The 17410-nt window shown below is 45.2% G+C and overlaps 2 protein-coding genes across 3 annotated transcripts in view; both read left to right on the top strand.

Annotated features, from left to right (window-relative positions):
* Positions 1-5964, top strand: part of SLC19A2 (solute carrier family 19 member 2) — a 22512-nt gene extending 16548 nt beyond the window's left edge. The window contains exon 7 of one of the 2 annotated variants that reach the window (XM_064143234.1): positions 5880-5964. The gene's annotated coding sequence lies outside the window, so the exon portion shown is untranslated. Of the gene's footprint in view, positions 1-1352; positions 1402-5879 lie in introns of those variants that run through there. The other variant, XM_064143235.1, reaches the window with a different exon arrangement.
* On the top strand, positions 5903-17410 carry CCDC181 (coiled-coil domain containing 181). The gene is made up of 5 exons (XM_064143231.1): positions 5903-6040; positions 6602-7585; positions 14756-14902; positions 15670-15824; positions 16567-17410. The coding sequence occupies exons 1-5, from the start codon at positions 5903-5905 to the stop codon at positions 16727-16729; spliced, it is 1587 nt and encodes a 528-aa protein (XP_063999301.1). The 3' UTR covers positions 16730-17410.

Below are 17410 nucleotides of genomic sequence, written 5' to 3'. Positions count from 1 at the left end.
GCCTGATCCTTTTGCCAGCTATCCTAACTCAGGGTGATTTCTGGTGGCAATTTTTTTTCAGAAGGGAATCAATTTAGGGTGGTTTTGTGTTTGTAGTTGGTTGTATTTTTTTCCTCCTCTCTTTCTTTTCTGGTAGCATTTCAAAGATCTAGAATTAATGCAAAGAGGTGCCTCTTTTGGAGATGCAGCTCTGTCTTCATTAATGAAAGCTCAGATTTTGACACTACTTGCTTTTGGTCTGATCAAATTGCTCAACAGCAGCTAGAGCATGAATAATACAACACACACAAAAACCCCATGCCTTCACTCAGGTGCTCCCCAACCAAGTGCATAATTTAACAGCACTGTAAGGCTTTAGGCTGGGCAGAGGAAGCTGCCTAAAACACTGCTGCCACTCTCCCAGCAGCTTATGGCTGCAAGTCTGCTGTTGTCCTGTGTGCCTATCCTCCTTGCCTTCACTTTAATTTCTGAGCATTAAATGCAAGTGCATGATGCAAATGATAGGACTTGAGGAAATGACCTCAGGATGCAGCAGGGGAGGTTCAGGTTGGATATTAGGGAAAAATTCTTTACTGAGAGAAGGGCTGCCCAGGGAGGTGGTGGAGTCATCTTTCTTGGAGGCATTTAGAAAAACCCCAAACATGTAGCATGGCACTTTGGGACACAGAATCATAGAATTACTTCAGTAGGAAAAGATTTCTAAAACCATTGAGCCCAATCATCAACATGACACCACCACAGCCATTGAACCGGGTCCCCAAGTGCCATGTCTCCATGTTTCTTGACGCCTCCAGGGGCAGTAACTCCACCACCTCCCTGGGCAGCCTGTTTCAATGCCTGACCACTCTTTCAGAAATGATTTCTTTTTTCCCTGATATCCAACCTAAACCTCCTGTGCCACAATTTCAGGCCCTTTCCTCTTGTCCTATCACCTGATACTAGGGAGGCAACCAGCAATAGAACAAGGGGACACAGTCTCAAGTTGTGCTGGGGTAGCTATAGGCTGGATGTTAGGAGGGAGTTGTTGCCAGAGAGAGTGATTGGCATTGGAATGGGCTGCCCAGGGAGGTGATGGAGGCACTGTCCCTGGAGGTGTTGAAGCAAAGCCTGGCTGAGGCACTTAGTGCCATGGTCTAGTTGACTGGCTAGGGCTGGGTGCTAGGTTGGACTGGATGATCTTGGAGGTCTCTTCCAACCTGGTTGATTCTATGATTCTAAGCCAGAGAGGAGACCAAACCCTACCTCACTTCCACCCCCTTTCAGGTAGTTGTAGAGAGAACTGTTTGTAGAGACATGATTTAGTGGTCGTGGTGGTGGTGGTGTGTTAAAGGTTGGACTAGATTATCTTACAGGTCTTTTCCAACCTAAACGATTCCCTGTAACGGGCCTTCACACCTCAAAACGGAAGACAAAGAGCCGGAGGTGCGGCGCCCGTCTCCATAGAAACGGGGCGGTGTCGCCTCGCCAGCGCGCCTGTGCCCATTGCTGCCCCGGAGCCGGCGGTGGCGGGAAGGTACGCGCAGGGCTGAGCGGAGTTTGGTCCTCAGGGGCCACCGTCGGCAGTGACCGCAGGAGGTGAGGGGGGGGGGGGGGGGGGGGGGGGCGGGGCCGCTGTTGCCATGGCAACGCCGCCGGACGCACTGGGCGGGGCCGTGGCGGGACTTCATCCCCCGGTCCGCGGCCCGTGGCAAGACCCGGCGGTGCCGCGGTGAGAGGGCAGGGCGGGGTGAAGCAAGCAGGCAGGCAGGGACGGCTTCTGCGAGGAGTCGGTGAGGCGAATGGCGTCTGCAGCTGCCGGCTGAGCCCGCTGGTCTGCACACGGCCAGCCTTCACGCGTTTTGACCCAGCCGTCTCGCCCGCTCCCCGGTGTCGGTAATGATCGCGGTGAGGCACTACCGAAGGTAGGGGAGTATCGTTTGCCGGTCTCCATCAGCAGGAGCTGTCCGCGTTGAAACGCGGAGCTCGGTGCTGCTGGTCCCGTCTGCAGGGCCGGGCTGAGGGAGCCCCCACCGCAGCGCTGTTGGGTTCGAGTTTGTGTATCTGTCTGTTTCTGTACCTTGATACAAAGGGTCTGTCGCCGTACCCCTCTTTGTGTGGTAACCGTGCCTGAAGATAACCACGCAGAGCATTAAGCTTTGAAGAACGATTCAGTCATAGCATATTCCACCATCCCAAATTAAAATAGAAACAGGTGGAAATGCAGACTTGAAGTTTTCTGAATGCTTTTGGTCGCTTTTGCAGCTGAAGCGGTTTAATCTTCATAAGAGCTTAACTGAAATACGACTTGATTCAGGACTTCCCCCCGGTTTAGGAGGGACATTGAGATGCTTGAGCGTGTCCAGAGAAGGGCGACGAGGCTGGGGAGAGACCTCGAGCACAAGCCCTACGAGGAGAGGCTGAGGGAGCTGGGATTGGTTAGCCTGGAGAAGAGGAGGCTCAGGGGTGACCTTATTGCTGTCTACAACTACCTGAGGGGTGGTTGTGGCCAGGAGGAGGTTGCTCTCTTCTCTCAGGTGGCCAGCACCAGAACGAGAGGACACAGCCTCAGTCTGTGCCAGGGGAGATTTAGGCTGGAGGTGAGGAGAAAGTTCTTCACTGAGAGAGTCATTGGACACTGGAACGGGCTGCCTGGGGAGGTGGTGGAGTCGCCGTCCCTGGAGCTGTTCAAGGCAGGATTGGACGTGGCACTTGGTGCCATGGTCTAGCCTTGAGCTCTGTGGTAAGGGGTTGGACTTGATGATCTGTGAGGTCTCTTCCAACCCTGATGGTACTGTGAAAGTCACTAAACTGAAATTATCTCTTCGTCCATGACTAGTTTGTATTACAACAGTAGAGGCTGATTTTTATGCTGCTGCTCTTTATTAAAGGTATCCTAAATACGTTGAACGTTCTTCAGGATTTGTGTTGAGTGTCACCGACAGACACGAATGTGTTTTGTTAATTCGTCTTTGTAGCTTTTGTGTCCACTTAGCACAATGATGAAGTTAAAGGGAAATCATTCCCTTTTGCTGAGTGTGTACTAGAGCAAAGTAACTACCATTAAGAACCCAGGTACTTGTCACCACCCAAACCAAGGATGTTTGTGAACAAAGGGGCATTTCCTAGCAAAAATTACTTCATGCTCTATGAGAAGAGATGCTGACAAAACATGATGGAAATAGACATGGTGTGTAAAGCCAAGGCAACAGTCTGAACAAGCTTTGAAAATATAACCTTGAAATCTAGTGTAATTCTCCTGGCAAGCGATGACTAAAATGAAGTAAATTAGGAGCAAACACTTTCCAGATTTTTCTGAACAAATTGTGGATCAGATAAAAGGAGCTTTATTTATAAAGTTTCTATCCAAATAAGTTTGCAACAGAAGGGCTCAGCTTTATTACCATTCTTTCCTCTTGTGATTTAACTCCAAGCAGCAATGGAGACAGTTGCTTGCTTGCTTACTCCACCCTCTTGGTGGGATGGAGTTGAGAATCAGATGAGTAAAAGTGAGAAAACCTGTGGGTTGAGGTAAAGACAGCTTAATAGGTAAAGCAAAAGCTGTGTATGTAAGCAAAAAAAACCCCAAGAAATTAATTCACCACTTTCCACTAGTAAACAGGTGTCCAACCATCTCCAGGAAAGCAGGGCTCCAGCAATGACTTAGGAAGACAAATACCGTAACTCTAAATGTCCCCTTTTCCTTCTTCCACTGCTGTATGTGCTGTGACATTGCTATGGGACATCCCTTTGGTCAGTTGAGGTCAGCTATCCCAGCTGTGTCCCTTCCCAACTTCTTGTGCCACCCTCAGTCCACTCGCCGGTTGTGCAAGGAGCAGAAAAGGCCATGACTTTATGTGGGCACTGCTCAGCAGTAATTAAGACCTCCCTAAATTATTAGTTTCTAGAGAAATTAAAACCTCACTCAGGTACAGACCTGTACAACTTGCTCTGGATGAAACTGCTTTAGCAAAGTGGTTGGACTAGATGATCTCCAGAGGTCACTTTCAAACCCTGCCATGCTGAGAATTATCAACACTGTTTCCAGCATAAATCTAAAACACAGCTGAATAGTAACTACTGCAAACAAAATTAATTCCATCCCAGCCAAAACCAGCACACCTTTTAAACAAATCGTGGCTAAATGTTGATGTCTAAAGAGCAGCACTCTTGTTCAGCATGAAATGCAGAGTTTTAAGAAGTGGAGTTGGTGTTCCTGAGATTAAGTAACTGAGAACTCAAATATCCTCATCATCGTTTGTTAAGCAACATTTTCTGGAGGGCTTTTGCATTATAAAATGGTTGGACAGATTGGGAAGTCCAGGTGCAACCCTTGTCTGGAGGGGCAGGATGGTCATGCTCAGGGCCCTCCAGGGTCAGGGCTACTTCTTACATCCCACATTGTGTTGCCATATGCTAATGCTCAGATATTGATCTTACAGTATGCTGTAAAAGACATAGGTTTGTACTACTAGAGAGAGACATTCAGAAGTGGCACCTTACAGTCTACAACAAAGGACACAAACAGAATAGTAACTTTTGAGTAATCAACCTTTCATTTTTAAGTTGTTTTCCTAAACAAATTAGGGAAAGGATGATCAATGGCTAAAGCTGTAAAAAGAGTAGAATTAGCTCTCTAAGCTGATGTGTTTCTCCATACATCTTCAACCCTATTGTGTCTTTAGATGGAGACAGGTGCTTTCTATTGAGTGAATGAGGGGTGGTGGCAGGCAGGCAGCCTGGAGCTCAGGCAGCTCTTTAGGAGCAGTTAACACCTGTGTATTATGCAGTCCAAAGTTAAGAGATTCAATCCTAATAGTGGGTCATCTTCAGTTTTATCATGAATATGACTGTACCCAGCTTCTCACCTTGGTTTGCTTTGACTCCAAATTTCCCCTAATAGAGCTGGAAAGGCCTAAACCATTTATGTTCATAAGCTGTTTGTGTTGATCTGTTGGAAAGTAGGAGAGCCCTGCAGAGGGACCTGGACTGGCTGGATGGGTGGGCAGAGGCCAGTGGGATGAGATTTAACAAGGCCAAGTGCAGGGTTCTGTACTTTGGACACAACAACCCCAAGCAGCTATAGGCTGGGGACTGAGTGGCTGGAGAGCAGCCAGGAGGAAAGGGACCTGGGGATACTGATAGATAGTAAGCTGAAGATGAGCCAGCAGTGTGCCCAGGTGGCCAAGAGAGCCAATGGCATCCTGGCCTGCATCAGGAACAGTGTGGCCAGTAGGACAAGGGAGGTTATTCTTCCCCTGTACTCAGCACTGGTCAGGCCACACCTTGAGTACTGTGTCCAGTTCTGGGCCCCTCAATTCAAGAGAGATGTTGAGGTGCTGGAGCATGTCCAGAGAAGGGTGACAAAGCTGGTGAGGGGCCTGGAACACAAACCCTATGAGGAGAGGCTGAGGGAGCTGGGGGTGTTTAGCCTGGAGAAGAGGAGGCTCAGGGGTGATCTTATTACTGTCTAAAACTACCTGAAGGGGCATTGTATCCAGGTGGGGGCGGCCTCTTCTCCCAGGTAACCAGCAACAGAACAAGGGGACACAGTCTCAAGTTGTGCCAGGGTAGGTCTAGGCTGGATATTAGGAAGAAGTTCTTCACAGAGAGAGTGATTGGCATTGGAATGGGCTGCCCAGGGAGGTGGTGGAGACACCATCCCTGGAGGTGTTGAAGAAAAGACTGGCTGAGGCACTTAGTGCCATGGTCTAGTTGACTGGATAGGGCTGGGTGCTAGGTTGGACTGGATGATCTTGGAGGTCTCTTCCAACCTGGTTGATTCTATGATTCCTTAATCCTGAGGTACTGTGGTGCTGTCTGCCAGGTTTGTACTGATACTGCTCACAAGTTTGATGTCTCACTAGAGCCTTAAAACTCTTTTTCCCCTCTCCCTTTTCTAGTGTTAGTCTAACACATCACCAAAATGAGTGATGAGAAGGAAGACCGAGGAGATCCATCAGACATGGGTGATTTAGAAGAAAATGGAGAATATGAGGATGATTTTGAAGAAGACCTTGAGTGTCTAACTAAAGAAGAAAAAGAAAATCTTGGTGAAAGAGAGGTAGTTGTTAAATGCTAGTTGTCTTATTAAGAGAATAAAACTGAGTAATATTTGAAATCATAAGCACAAAGTACATTCACTGAATTTTGATAAGGGAGGTTATTTGGGAGTATAATTAAAAACAATTCAGTGAATGGGTTAGTTTGGTAATAAAATTGCCTTCAAGCAGAAAATCTAGCGTTCACTGAAAAGAATAAGTTTGTTTCTAAAGTGCTTCTGTGTTCCTTTTGTTGGAATTTGTCAGGCAATGGAAAAGGTTGCCCAGGGCAGTGGTGAAGTCACTATACCCAGAAGTAAGAAATGTGTGGACATGGGACTTTGGGACATGGTTTAATGGCCATGGTGGTCTTAAGTTGAAGGTTGGACTTGACGGTCTTCAAGATCTCTTCCAACCAAAATGGTTCTATGATTTCACAGTGTTCTGCTTTTATGTTGTCGTGTCATGCTAGTACTTCTCATGCTGGTATTGCTCTTCCCTCTTGCTGTTTCTTTTGTCCTTTCCTGATAGTTGTTGTTCTTTCTTGGGAGAGCAGCCTAGCTTATTCTAATTTGTTTTTTTAGAATTCTGAAAAAAATGGAGAGGATAACGAAGCACAAATTGTTAAAGTTGTGGACAACCTGGAGGAAGACAATGAGGAAATGGAAGAAAATCGAGATCAGCTTTCAGAGGCAGATGTAGATGCACAAGTGAGGCCCTCCAATGAAGAAAGTTCGGAATCTAGGTCTGATATTAAGCAGGAGGATCATGTATCTGATAGTGATAGTGAAAGCTCTGTCCAGGAATCCAAGATGGAAAACCAGCAGGAATTGGATGAGGAAGAGGATGAAGAAATAAAGCGTTACATCTTGGAAAAGATTGAAGAAGCCAACAAACTGCTGGAGAATCAGGCTCCCGTGGATCAGAAAAGAGAACGGAAATTAAAGTTTAAGGATAAGTTGGTGGATCTTGAAGTCCCTCCTCTAGAAGATGCTGAAGTTTGTAAAACTGACCTTGCGAGAGGAGATGATGTTTCAAACAGGCTGTCTCGGTTGCATATTTCTAATGAAAGGGGACAGGAAAGCACGTCTCTCTCAACACGTGCTGGCAAGGATGAGGACAAGAAGGATGGTAAAATCCTAGTGGAAAAAGATGGGAAGTTCGAACTCTTAAGTTTACGCGATATTGAAAGCCAAGGATTTTTGCCTCCAATAAGTGTTTCTTTCACTGATATTGAAACTCAGCACACGTCCCCAAAATCTTCACACGATGGTCCTTTTGGCCCTGCCTCTCGAGTGAAGGAAGTCCCTCCGGTCAGACCGGGAGGAGCACGCTGTTCTCAAGGTGCAGGTGGAGAAGAGTGTTTGTATTTCCCTAAGCCGCCACCAAACCCCAAGCGTCGCCCTAATTCTGCTGCTGGTGCCGCAAGAGGTCTGGCAAAGCGGAAGACTCCACCCAGGGCGCAGTCTGCAAATGTGGCCGTGAGAAGCTCCACTTTCTGCCTTTCTCCCAGACAAAAAGAATTGCGCAAGCAATTGGAACAAAGGAAGGAAAAACTGAGGAAAGAGGTAAAGATATAGAGGCAACAAGTAGATTGCAATGACTGTGTTCAGAGCATTTACTCCATTTTTCCATGGTAAAAAGAACAGTAATAACCATTCTCTGGCATTTGTATAGAATCTCTCAAAACTTCTTTCCTTAAAAGAACGAAACCAAACATCACATAGGATCATGCCTTGCTTACAGGAGAAATTTAGTATTTTATTTGGTATAACTGTGTTCAGTTTTGGGCCTCTCACTACAAGAAGGATGCTGAGTTGCTGGAGCGTGTCCAGAGAAGGGAGCAAAGCTGGTGAAGGGTCTAGAGAAGAAGTCTTGTGAGGAATGGTTGAGGGAAATGGGGATTGTTTGTTCTGGAAAAGAGGAGATCTCATTGCTCTCTACAGCTCTCTGAAAGGAGGTTGTAGTGAGATGGAGGTCAGTCTCTTCTCTCTAGTATCAGGCGATAGGCTGAGAGGAAATGGCCTCAAGTTGCACCAGGGGAGGTTTAGATTGGATATTAGGATTTTTTTTTTTTACTGAAGGAGTGGTCAGGCATTGGAATAGGGTGTCCAGAGAGGTGGTGGAGTCACTTTCATGGCTTAATGAGCAGAGGGATTGCTCTCTTGCTCCAAATGAGACAAAAGAATAATGCTCATGCAATGGGTTGAAGAATTGGAAAGATAAATGGACAAGCGATTCACAAGCTGCAACAATGTTACAGTTCTCCATAGTGGTGAGCACAGCAAAGCATATAAAATACACAATTTCATACCCAGCCTTGGCCCAGTCCTGTGACCTGGTCTTACAATAATCTCATTAGGCTAAAACCTTGCAAAGCCTTCCCCTAACCAGGCCTCAAATGCTCTCTCCCTACCATACCTCTCTACCCCCATTCCAAAAGTGTTTGTGACACAACACAAAAATTCCTCTTGGCAGCCCCAGCCACTTAAGGCCTAACTGGCAGCATCACCAAGGTCAGCAGTCAGGCCTGAGAAGAGCTTGGGCATCCTTCCTAGGAGGAGAGAGGCCAGGGAGAAGGGAAGATACTGACTTTACAGCCAGTTTTTATAGGGATGCAGGATTATGGATATGAAATACAAAGATGACACTTTCTGGTACACCTCTGGGACCTCTCTGAGCTTTTGGAGGTCTGTAACTCTGCGGTCTTAAAGGCACCACCCAGCTGCAAACTGGCACACGTTCCCTGGAGGTGTTAGAGAAACATACGGACATGGCACTTCAGGATGTGTTTTAATGCCCCTGAGTTCTACTAGGTTGATGGTTGGACTTGATCTTAGAGGTCTTTTCCAACCAAAGCAATTCTATGATTCTGTGATTCATAGATTGCCCTTCTTCTGCTACGTTGTGCTTACTGTTTGTGATTACCTCTCTGTTTACCTGGCTTCCATTAGAGGCCCAGTGTTTACTGAAACACAGCACATGGTACAGCATCTCCACAGGTGGCACTGCAGTGCAGGAGATTAACGTTAACCACAGTAATACTGGGACACATTTGGGTGCTCGTGAAGTATGTAATAGTTATGTGGGAGAGTGTCCCGTCCTAAAATAAGATTTGTGCAGGAAGACAACTGTGACTGCACTAAGGATTAAGAAAAATGTGTCCAGCAGGTCAAGAGAGTTCTTCTCCCCCTCTACTCTGCCCTAGTGAGACTCCATCTGGAGTACTGTGTCCAGTTCTGGGCTCCCCAGTTCAAGAGGGACAGGGATATACTAGAGAGAATCCAACGAAGTGATGCAAGGATGATTAAAGGACTGGAACGTGTCTTATGAGGAAAGGGGCTGTTTGGCTTGGAGAAGAGCAGGCTGAGATTGATCTGATCAATGTTTACATCTGAAGGGAGGGTATAAAGAAGAAAGGGCCAGTCTCTTTTCACTGATGCCTTGAGATAGGGCAAGGGGCAACACACATGCAGTTTCACCTCAGCATGAGGAAAAAAATTACTGTGTGGGTGCTGAAGCCATGGAACAGGCTGCCCAGAGAGGTTGCAGAGTCTGCTTCTCTGGAGGCTTTCAGGAGCTGTCTGGATGCATTCCTGTGTGGCCTGCTGCAGGTAGTTCAGCTTTGACAGGGGGTTTGGACTTGATCTCTGGAGGTCCCTTCCAACTCCTATCTTTCTGTGATTCTATGAACTTTGATCAAAGAGGAGTGTTCTTAACAGGTATGGTGGCTTCAAAAGATGCATACAGTTAAAGACATGCTGTCAGAGTATACAGCTGAATACATTTTTCCTGTTGTGATGGGTTGAGTAACTTCCTCCCCCCAACTATTGGAATTTACCAGCCCAGCTCAGGTGGCTTGGAAGTAAGATGAGGCTGTATTCACAACAAAGCAAAATTTACAAGCATACATGCACAATATATTTACAAGTATTTACACATATTTACACTTATATACAATTTAGAAACAATATAGACATCCAAACCTCCCCCCGGACAGGCAAAAGAAGCCCAGAAGGGGCTCAAGGCCTCTTTTTCTGTCCCAGACAGACAAAACAATTAGCAAAGTTTACTTGTTATCTGTTAGGGGACGATATTAATTATAGAATCAACCATGTTGGAAGAGACCTCCAAGATCAACCAGTCCAACTTAACCACCCAGCCCTATCCAGTCAACTAGACCATGGCACTAAGTGCCTCAGCCAGGCTTTTCTTTAACACCTCCAGGGACGGTGCCTCCACCACCTCCCTGGGCAGCCCATTCCAATGCCAATCACTCTCTGGGAAGAACTTCCTCCTAACATCCAGCCTAGACGTCCCCCGGCACAACTTGTGACTGTGTCCCCTTGTTCTGTTGCTGGTATCCTGGGAGAAGAGACCAACCCCCACCTGGCTACAGCCTCCCTTCGTAGTTGTAGACAGCAATGAGGTCACCCCTGAGCCTCCTCTTCTCCAGGCTGCACACCCCCAGCTCCCTCAGCCTCTCCTTAGAGGGGAGCAAAGGAGAAGCAAAGAGAAGGAAAGTCCTAGAGCAAAGAGGGACAAATTATTTATGCTTTCACTTTTTAGTCCTTTTGGCAAACTAGTTAATGATACAGACGTAATATAACTATGTTCTTTTTACAACCAATGATCTCATTTCTCTCATTAGAATATTCCAGTTAGCCTCAAACCAGCGTACCTGTAAAGGTTCTGCATGGGTGAGTGTTGTACTAAGTTCTCTCATTGTTTGTTGCAGAGAAGGACTTTTGTCTCCTACTAGTTGGTACTACATTTTTTTCTTATTTGGTTTTACCTGGGTGCTACGCAGAGATGAAGAGGAGTAAAATATTCTGTTATTCTGAGGTTATTTTCTTGAATCTATAAAGAGCAGCAATTTAAAATATAAAAAAATCTATTTTGGTAAGTTAAAATCCATATCTTATGTATTACCAGGGGGGAAAAAAAACACAAACAACAAACTTTAATTATTTCTCAGTTCATTATTTAGAAAAAATAACAGTGAGATGAGCCTTTGCCATGAACTTCAGAAATCTTTGACAAAGATTTTCAAATCTTTTCTTTGTTTTGCATTATGGCAACTCATGGCTTGGACAGATTCACTCTGTGCTGGGTCAAGAACTGGCTGGATGGCCAAGCCCAGAGAGTGGTGGTGAACGATGCCACATCCAGTTGGCAGCTGTCACTAGTGGTGTGCCCCAAGGATCAGTGCTGGGCCCAGTCCTGTTCACTATCTTTATTGATGACCTGGACGAGGGGATTGAGTCCAGCATCAGTAAGTTTGCAGATGACACCAAGCCAGGAGCCAGTGTTGATCTGTTGGAATGTAGGAGAGCCCTGCAGAGGGACCTGGACAGGCTGGATGGGTGGGCAGAGGCCAATGGGATGAGATTTAACAAGGCCAAGTGCAGGGTTCTGCACTTCAGCCACAACCCCAAGCAGCGCTACAGGCTGGGGACAGAATGGCTGGAGAGCAGCCAGGCAGAAAGGGACCTGGGGAGTGCTGGTAGATAGTAGGCTGAAGATGAGCCAGCAGCGTGCCCAGGTGGCCAGGAGAGCCAATGGCATCCTGGCCTGGATCAGGAACAGTGTGGCCAGTAGGACAAGGGAGGTTATTCTTCCCCTGTACTCAACACTGCTCAGACCACACCTTGAGTACTGTGTCCAGTTCTGGGGTCCTCAATTCAAGAGAGATGTTGAGATACTGGAACGTGTCCAGAGAAGGGCGACAAAGCTGGTGAGGGGCCTGGAACACAAAACCTATGAGGAGAGACTGAGGGAGCTGGGGGTGTGCAGCCTGGAGAAGAGGAGGCTCAGGGGTGACCTCATTGCTGTCTACAGCTACCTGAAGGGAGGCTGTAGCCAGGTGGGGGTTGGTCTCTTCTTCCAGGCAACCAACAACAGAACAAGGGGACACAGTCTCAAGTTGTGCCAGGGGAGGTCTAGGCTGGATGTTAGGAGGAAGTTCCCAGAGAGTGATTTGCATTGGAATGGGCTGCCCAGGGAGGTGGAGGCACCATCCGTGGAGGTGTTCAAGAAAAGCCTGGCTGAAGCACTTAGTGCCATGGTCTAGTTGACTGGACAGGGCTGGGTGCTAGGTTGGACTGGATGATCTTGGAGGTCTCTTCCAACCTGGTTGATTCTATGATTCTATGATACAATTACCAAAATGTAACTTACTGTCTGTGTTGTTCTATAAAAACAATATGAGGCACCTATCATTTCTCTGTGCCATGATGTTCTAAGTAAGCTAATTAGCTTCAGAGGTTGTGTTCTGTCTGTGAAAATAGGTCTAGCCTACTTTATTTGAAGTTTGGTGAGGCTCAGCTCAGTACCAAGGGGTATGAAATGTGAAGAGTTACTGATGTGTGTTCCTTGCATACACAAGACAACATCTCTTCACACCATACTCTGTATATTTAAAGTGAAAGGTAGCATAGTGGAAGTAAAGCAAGTTATTTTCCTGGCAGTGTGAGCTAAACCTCTTCCTCTGTTGGCTGGCTTAGGAAAAGGTAAGAATGTATGGCTTTGTTTCTTCATTCATGAATGCGTTTCATAGAATCAGCCAGGTTGGAAGAGATCTCCAAGATCATCCAGTCCAACCTATCACCCAGCCTTATTTCTTCTATTCTGTGATAGCTTTCACATGCATGAAACATTTCTAGACATTACTGGAATCCATTTGCTTCTTTTTGGTGTGGCTTCTTTCACTTCAGTAGAAGTGGAGGATAGTCTAAAAGATATGTGTGTGTGTGTGTGTGTCTGTGTGTGTAACATCATCTGTCTGCAAGAATTGATTTCTCTGAGTGTTAAAACGAGTGGAGATTGTAGCTTTTCTGTCAAAAGGAGAGTAAAAACTTGGTAAAATGTCTTAATCAGAGATGTTGAGGTGCTGGAACATGTCCAGAGAAGGGCAACAAAGCTGGTGAGGGGCCTGGAACACAAACCCTATGAGGAGAGACTGAGGGAGCTGGGGGTGTTTAGCCTGGAGAAGAGGAGGCTCAGGGGTGACCTCATTTCTGTCTACAACTACCTGAAGGGACATTGTAGCCAGGTGGGGGTTGGCCTCTTCTCCCAGGCAACCAGCAATGGAACAAGGCGACACAGTCTCAAGTTGTGCCAGGGGAGGTCTAGGCTGGATGTTAGGAGGAAGTTCTTCCCAGAGAGAGTGATTGGCATTGGAATGGGCTGCCCAGGGAGGTGGTGGAGTCACCGTCCCTGGTGGTCTTCAAGAAAAGCCTGGCTGAGGCACTTAGTGCCATGGTCTAGTTGACTGGCTAGGGCTGGGTGCTAGATTGGACTAGATGATCTTGGAGGTCTCTTCCAACCTGGTTGATTCTATGATTCTTGTTAGCTAAAATGCAGTTAGTAATTTGAAAAAAAACCCTCTTCTCATAAAAAGTCAGAAGAGGCCTTCAAGTTATGTTTTGTTTTGTAAACACTTGTTTGGAAAACTTGAAAAAAAGGTAAGCTTATCTTGTGTAAATACATTACAGCTTCATGTATGAGGGATAACATTTAGGAGGTTAAACAAAGTCAACTGCTGGGTCCTACACTTGAGTCACAACAGCCCCATGCAACAAGACAGGCTTGGGGTAGAGTGGCTGGAAACTGCCCAGCAGAAACCGATGTGAGGCTGCTGTTTGACACCTGGTTCAACATGAGCCAGCAGTATACTTAGGTGGCCAAGGGCACCAGTGTCCCAGTTTGGGTCAGGAATAGTGTGGCCAGCAGGAATAGGGAAGTCATTGTGCCCCTGTTCTTGGCACTGGTGAGGTCACATCTCAAATACTAGGTTCAGTTTTGGGCCTCTCACTACAAGACAGACATTGAGGTGCTTGAGCATGTCCAGAGAAGGGCAGCAAAGCTGTTGAAGGGTTTACAAACAAGTCTTACGAGGACCATCTAAGGGAACTGAGATTGTTTAGTCTGGAGGAGGCTGAGGGGAGACCTCATTGGTCTCTACAAGTACCTGAAAGGAAGATGGAGTGAGATGGGGGTCAACACTTCTCTCTAGTATCAGGCAATGGGATGAGAGGAAATGGCCTCGATTGTACCATGGGAGATTTAGACTGGATATTAGGAAAACTTTCTTCACTGAAGGAGTGGTCAGGCATTGGAATATGCTGCCCAGGGAGGTGATGGAGTTACTGTTCCTGAAGGTGTTCAAGAAACATGTGGACGTGGATTAATGGCCATGAGTTGTGTGAGGTTGATGGTTGGACTTGATGATCTTAGGTGTCTTTTCCAACCAAAACAATTCCATGATTCATGGACAGAAAAAAAAAATCCTTAATTAAAAATTAGTGTCTGCAGCCTATAGATAGTTAAGTGTCCCTTAGGGTTTAGTGGTCCATCAAGCTTGAGAACTGCACTGATTTTTAAAGTGAATGTTTTCACTGATTTTAAGCCAATCAAAGATACTGGGCAGGCCTAATTCTAAAAGTGTTCATTTAATGCTATTGCAGTGTCTGTGACTTGAGATCTATTATCAAATAGATGCAAACAAAAAGGGTTAGACTTGAAAGCATCTGAACGTAACATGAACTGCAGAAGTGCTCAAACTCATTTCTTCCTTAGAAATATCAACTATGACACAGTTTTGTTGAGTATTTCTGCTTCCTCAGTATTATTTTTTTGTCTCCCATGGAATTCAAATGACTTAGTGTCTTGGAAAGCCCTTGCAAATTAAGATGCTTCTCTTAAACTAAGTTTATTCCTTTTTCATTCTATTTAAGGAAGAAGAAAGGAAAAGGGAACAAGAAGAGCAGAAGAGAAAAGAGAACGAGATGGTTTTTAAAGCTTGGTTACAGAAGAAAAAGGAGCAAGTGCAAGAAGAAAAGCGAAGTCGTCGTGCAAAAGAGCTAGAAGACTTGAACAGCAAAGTAAGATCTATCTGTAGTGGAATCTGTAGTACTCATTAAATAGGCATGCCAGATTTTAAGCCTAAGTTCAGACCTAAACATGTGAAAAGAGGGACAGGAAACATTTTTGTCTGTTTTCAGTGACTGACTAGCCTCTCTGGGATTTTTCTGCTTGGCAGGGTGGCTTGTGTTGTAGAAGCTGTATGTGTGAACTTAATAGCTATAAAATCAGAGATACAGGGATGCTCCTTTTCATCAGAACGACTTGATTGAACCTTGCAGTGAACTGGAAACCCTTTGAAGAACTTGTCAAGCAACTAATGCTGCTCCTGACCAAACACAAAAGATTCAGATGCTTTGTTCTTAAGTTTCTCTTCCTTGCAGTGAGGCAACTAAAATTAAATTCAGTGGGTTTTAAAACATACTGCTTTGAATGCTTGCTGTGTATATATTCCATGCCAGATTAGCATATGCTCTAGTTTGCCTAGTATGTTTTGCCATTGGAATGGGCTGCCCAGGGAGGTGGTGGAGTCACTGTCCCTGGAGGTGTTTAAGAAAAGACAGGATGAGGCATTTAGTGCCATGGTCTAGTTGATTGGATAGGGCTAGGTGATAGGTTGGACTGGATGATTTTGGAGGTCTCTTCCAGCCTGGTTGATTTTGTGTGTGATACAAATACAAATACGCATGGGAGATGCCAGCACAGTTCAAAGAATTATGATGATGTAATTAATATAAAGTGCACTTAATTATAAGCCTTGTATGCGCATGTCATTATTTTTACATAGGATAAGAGCAGGAATCCAGAAGAAGCTTTCAAGTTATGGCTTAAAAAGAAGCACCAAGAACACATGAAAGAAAAACAGATAGAAATGTTGAGACGCCAAGCTGAAGGAATTGCACTTTTTCCAAGAACGGAGGAATGCAACAGAGCCTTTAAAGAGTGAGTAAGGTCATCCCTAGGGAATATTTGACAATTCTGTAGTCTTGTCATCTTAAGACTGTGGTTTTGGTAGGAGTGGTAGAGTCACCATCCCTGGCAGTGTTGAAAAAACGAACAGATGGAGCACATCAGGACATGGTCTAGTGGTCATGGAGGTGTTGGGTAGAAGGTCAAGGCATCATCTTAGAGGTCCTTTCCAACTTCACTGATTCAATGATTCCATGTATGTAGTTTATGGTGCAGCTTTACAGCTGAAGTCCTTAATGGTTTATTTTTTTTTCTGCATGAATATGCCAAAACTTACACCCTAGCAAAACCACATTGGTTCCTTCACATTGTTTGTGCACTGTTATGAAAATATTTGTCAGAACTTGAGCCGAAATAATTACTTTGGCTGAAAAAAGGAGATCCTTCTGCTCCGTCTCTTTTTGCCTGTTCTGGAGCAGACTTGGATTTATCCAGTTCATTAAGGAGAAAGTTAATCCAATAAAATTATGGCTATTCTCTTGAGTCCATGAGTTGAATCAGCTTAAAGAGGTGAGGAGGTAAAAGTGTGTTCAGAATCAGAACTGGGATGGAAAAGTAGCACTTCCCATGTTTAGGAGTGGCAGGCTTTTAGGCTGGCTCAGTCACACCTAACTTTATTCTATAGGACAGGTGATTCTAGTTAAATGGGGGCATGAATAAATGGATGACAACAATCTTTCCATTGTAACTGCCAGTCCTCCTCCTCTTTCCACAGATGGCTAAAAAGAAAGAGAGAAGAAAAACGAGCAGAAGAACTAGCTGCTAAGGAGAGAGCAAGGCAGATGAGGTTAGAAGCCAGAAGAGCAAAGCAGATGCAGAACATCCACTGCATTAATTCAGAGGCAAAATCCTTTCGCTTCACAGACCATTACACTTGAAAGTTTGATGTAAGCTTTGTGACAACCCTCTTAATGATCATGGCTTGAGCTTTCACTCTTTTTACAGCAACTGACTTTTTGTGGTGTTTTTAAAGCTTTTAAGCAAGTTTAACAATTACCTTCACTGACAATGATTTTATTATCTATTTATTTGGAATTCTGTTGAAAAGCCTGCTTTTACATGTAACTCAGGGATTAGTTGACCAAACCAAAATGCATGCATGATCTATATACAAGGGTGGCAAATACATGTTCCTGTCTTTAAAAGGCACTTTATACTCAACTCCACCATGAATTCCTGGATGCAGGCTAGTATGTACAATGTTGAATTTTTGCTGGATAAAAATATTGCTGTTTGTTGCTGCTCGTGATGAAGGCATTATGTTGTAGGAAAATGTTGTTTCTTGTACCACTTTGAACTGCTCTGTCAACCTGCTGTTGATTCTGGCTAGACCAGAGGATTACTTTAGTTCAGGGAAAGTGGTTAGTGAAGGCAAATGTGTATGCAAATGTGCTACAGTTTTTGAAACACTTCTGTGAGGAATTTTCAGTAGTTTTCCACGTAATTAAAAGGTTAACTGATTCAAGATTTTATGAGTATCAAGGAAGCTGGATTCCTTGTATACATGTCCTTGTTTGCTAAGTTAATTGTAATAAATTACATCACCATAGCCAGCTAAA

This window comes from Pogoniulus pusillus, chromosome 5 (assembly GCF_015220805.1).
Source record: "Pogoniulus pusillus isolate bPogPus1 chromosome 5, bPogPus1.pri, whole genome shotgun sequence".
NCBI classification, from domain to species: Eukaryota; Metazoa; Chordata; class Aves; order Piciformes; family Lybiidae; genus Pogoniulus; species Pogoniulus pusillus.
Note: the sequence above shows the minus strand (reverse complement) of the source record. Positions and strands in the feature narration are given on the sequence as shown.

Coding starts and splice junctions, on each gene's coding strand:
- CCDC181 (XM_064143231.1), top strand. CDS start 5,903: ATGAGTGATGAGAAGGAAGACCGAGGAGATCCATCAGACATGGGTGAT. Junction 6,041..6,601: donor AAAATCTTGGTGAAAGAGAG/GTAGTTGTTAAA, acceptor TTGTTTTTTTAG/AATTCTGAAAAAAATGGAGA. Junction 14,903..15,669: donor TAGAAGACTTGAACAGCAAA/GTAAGATCTATC, acceptor ATTTTTACATAG/GATAAGAGCAGGAATCCAGA.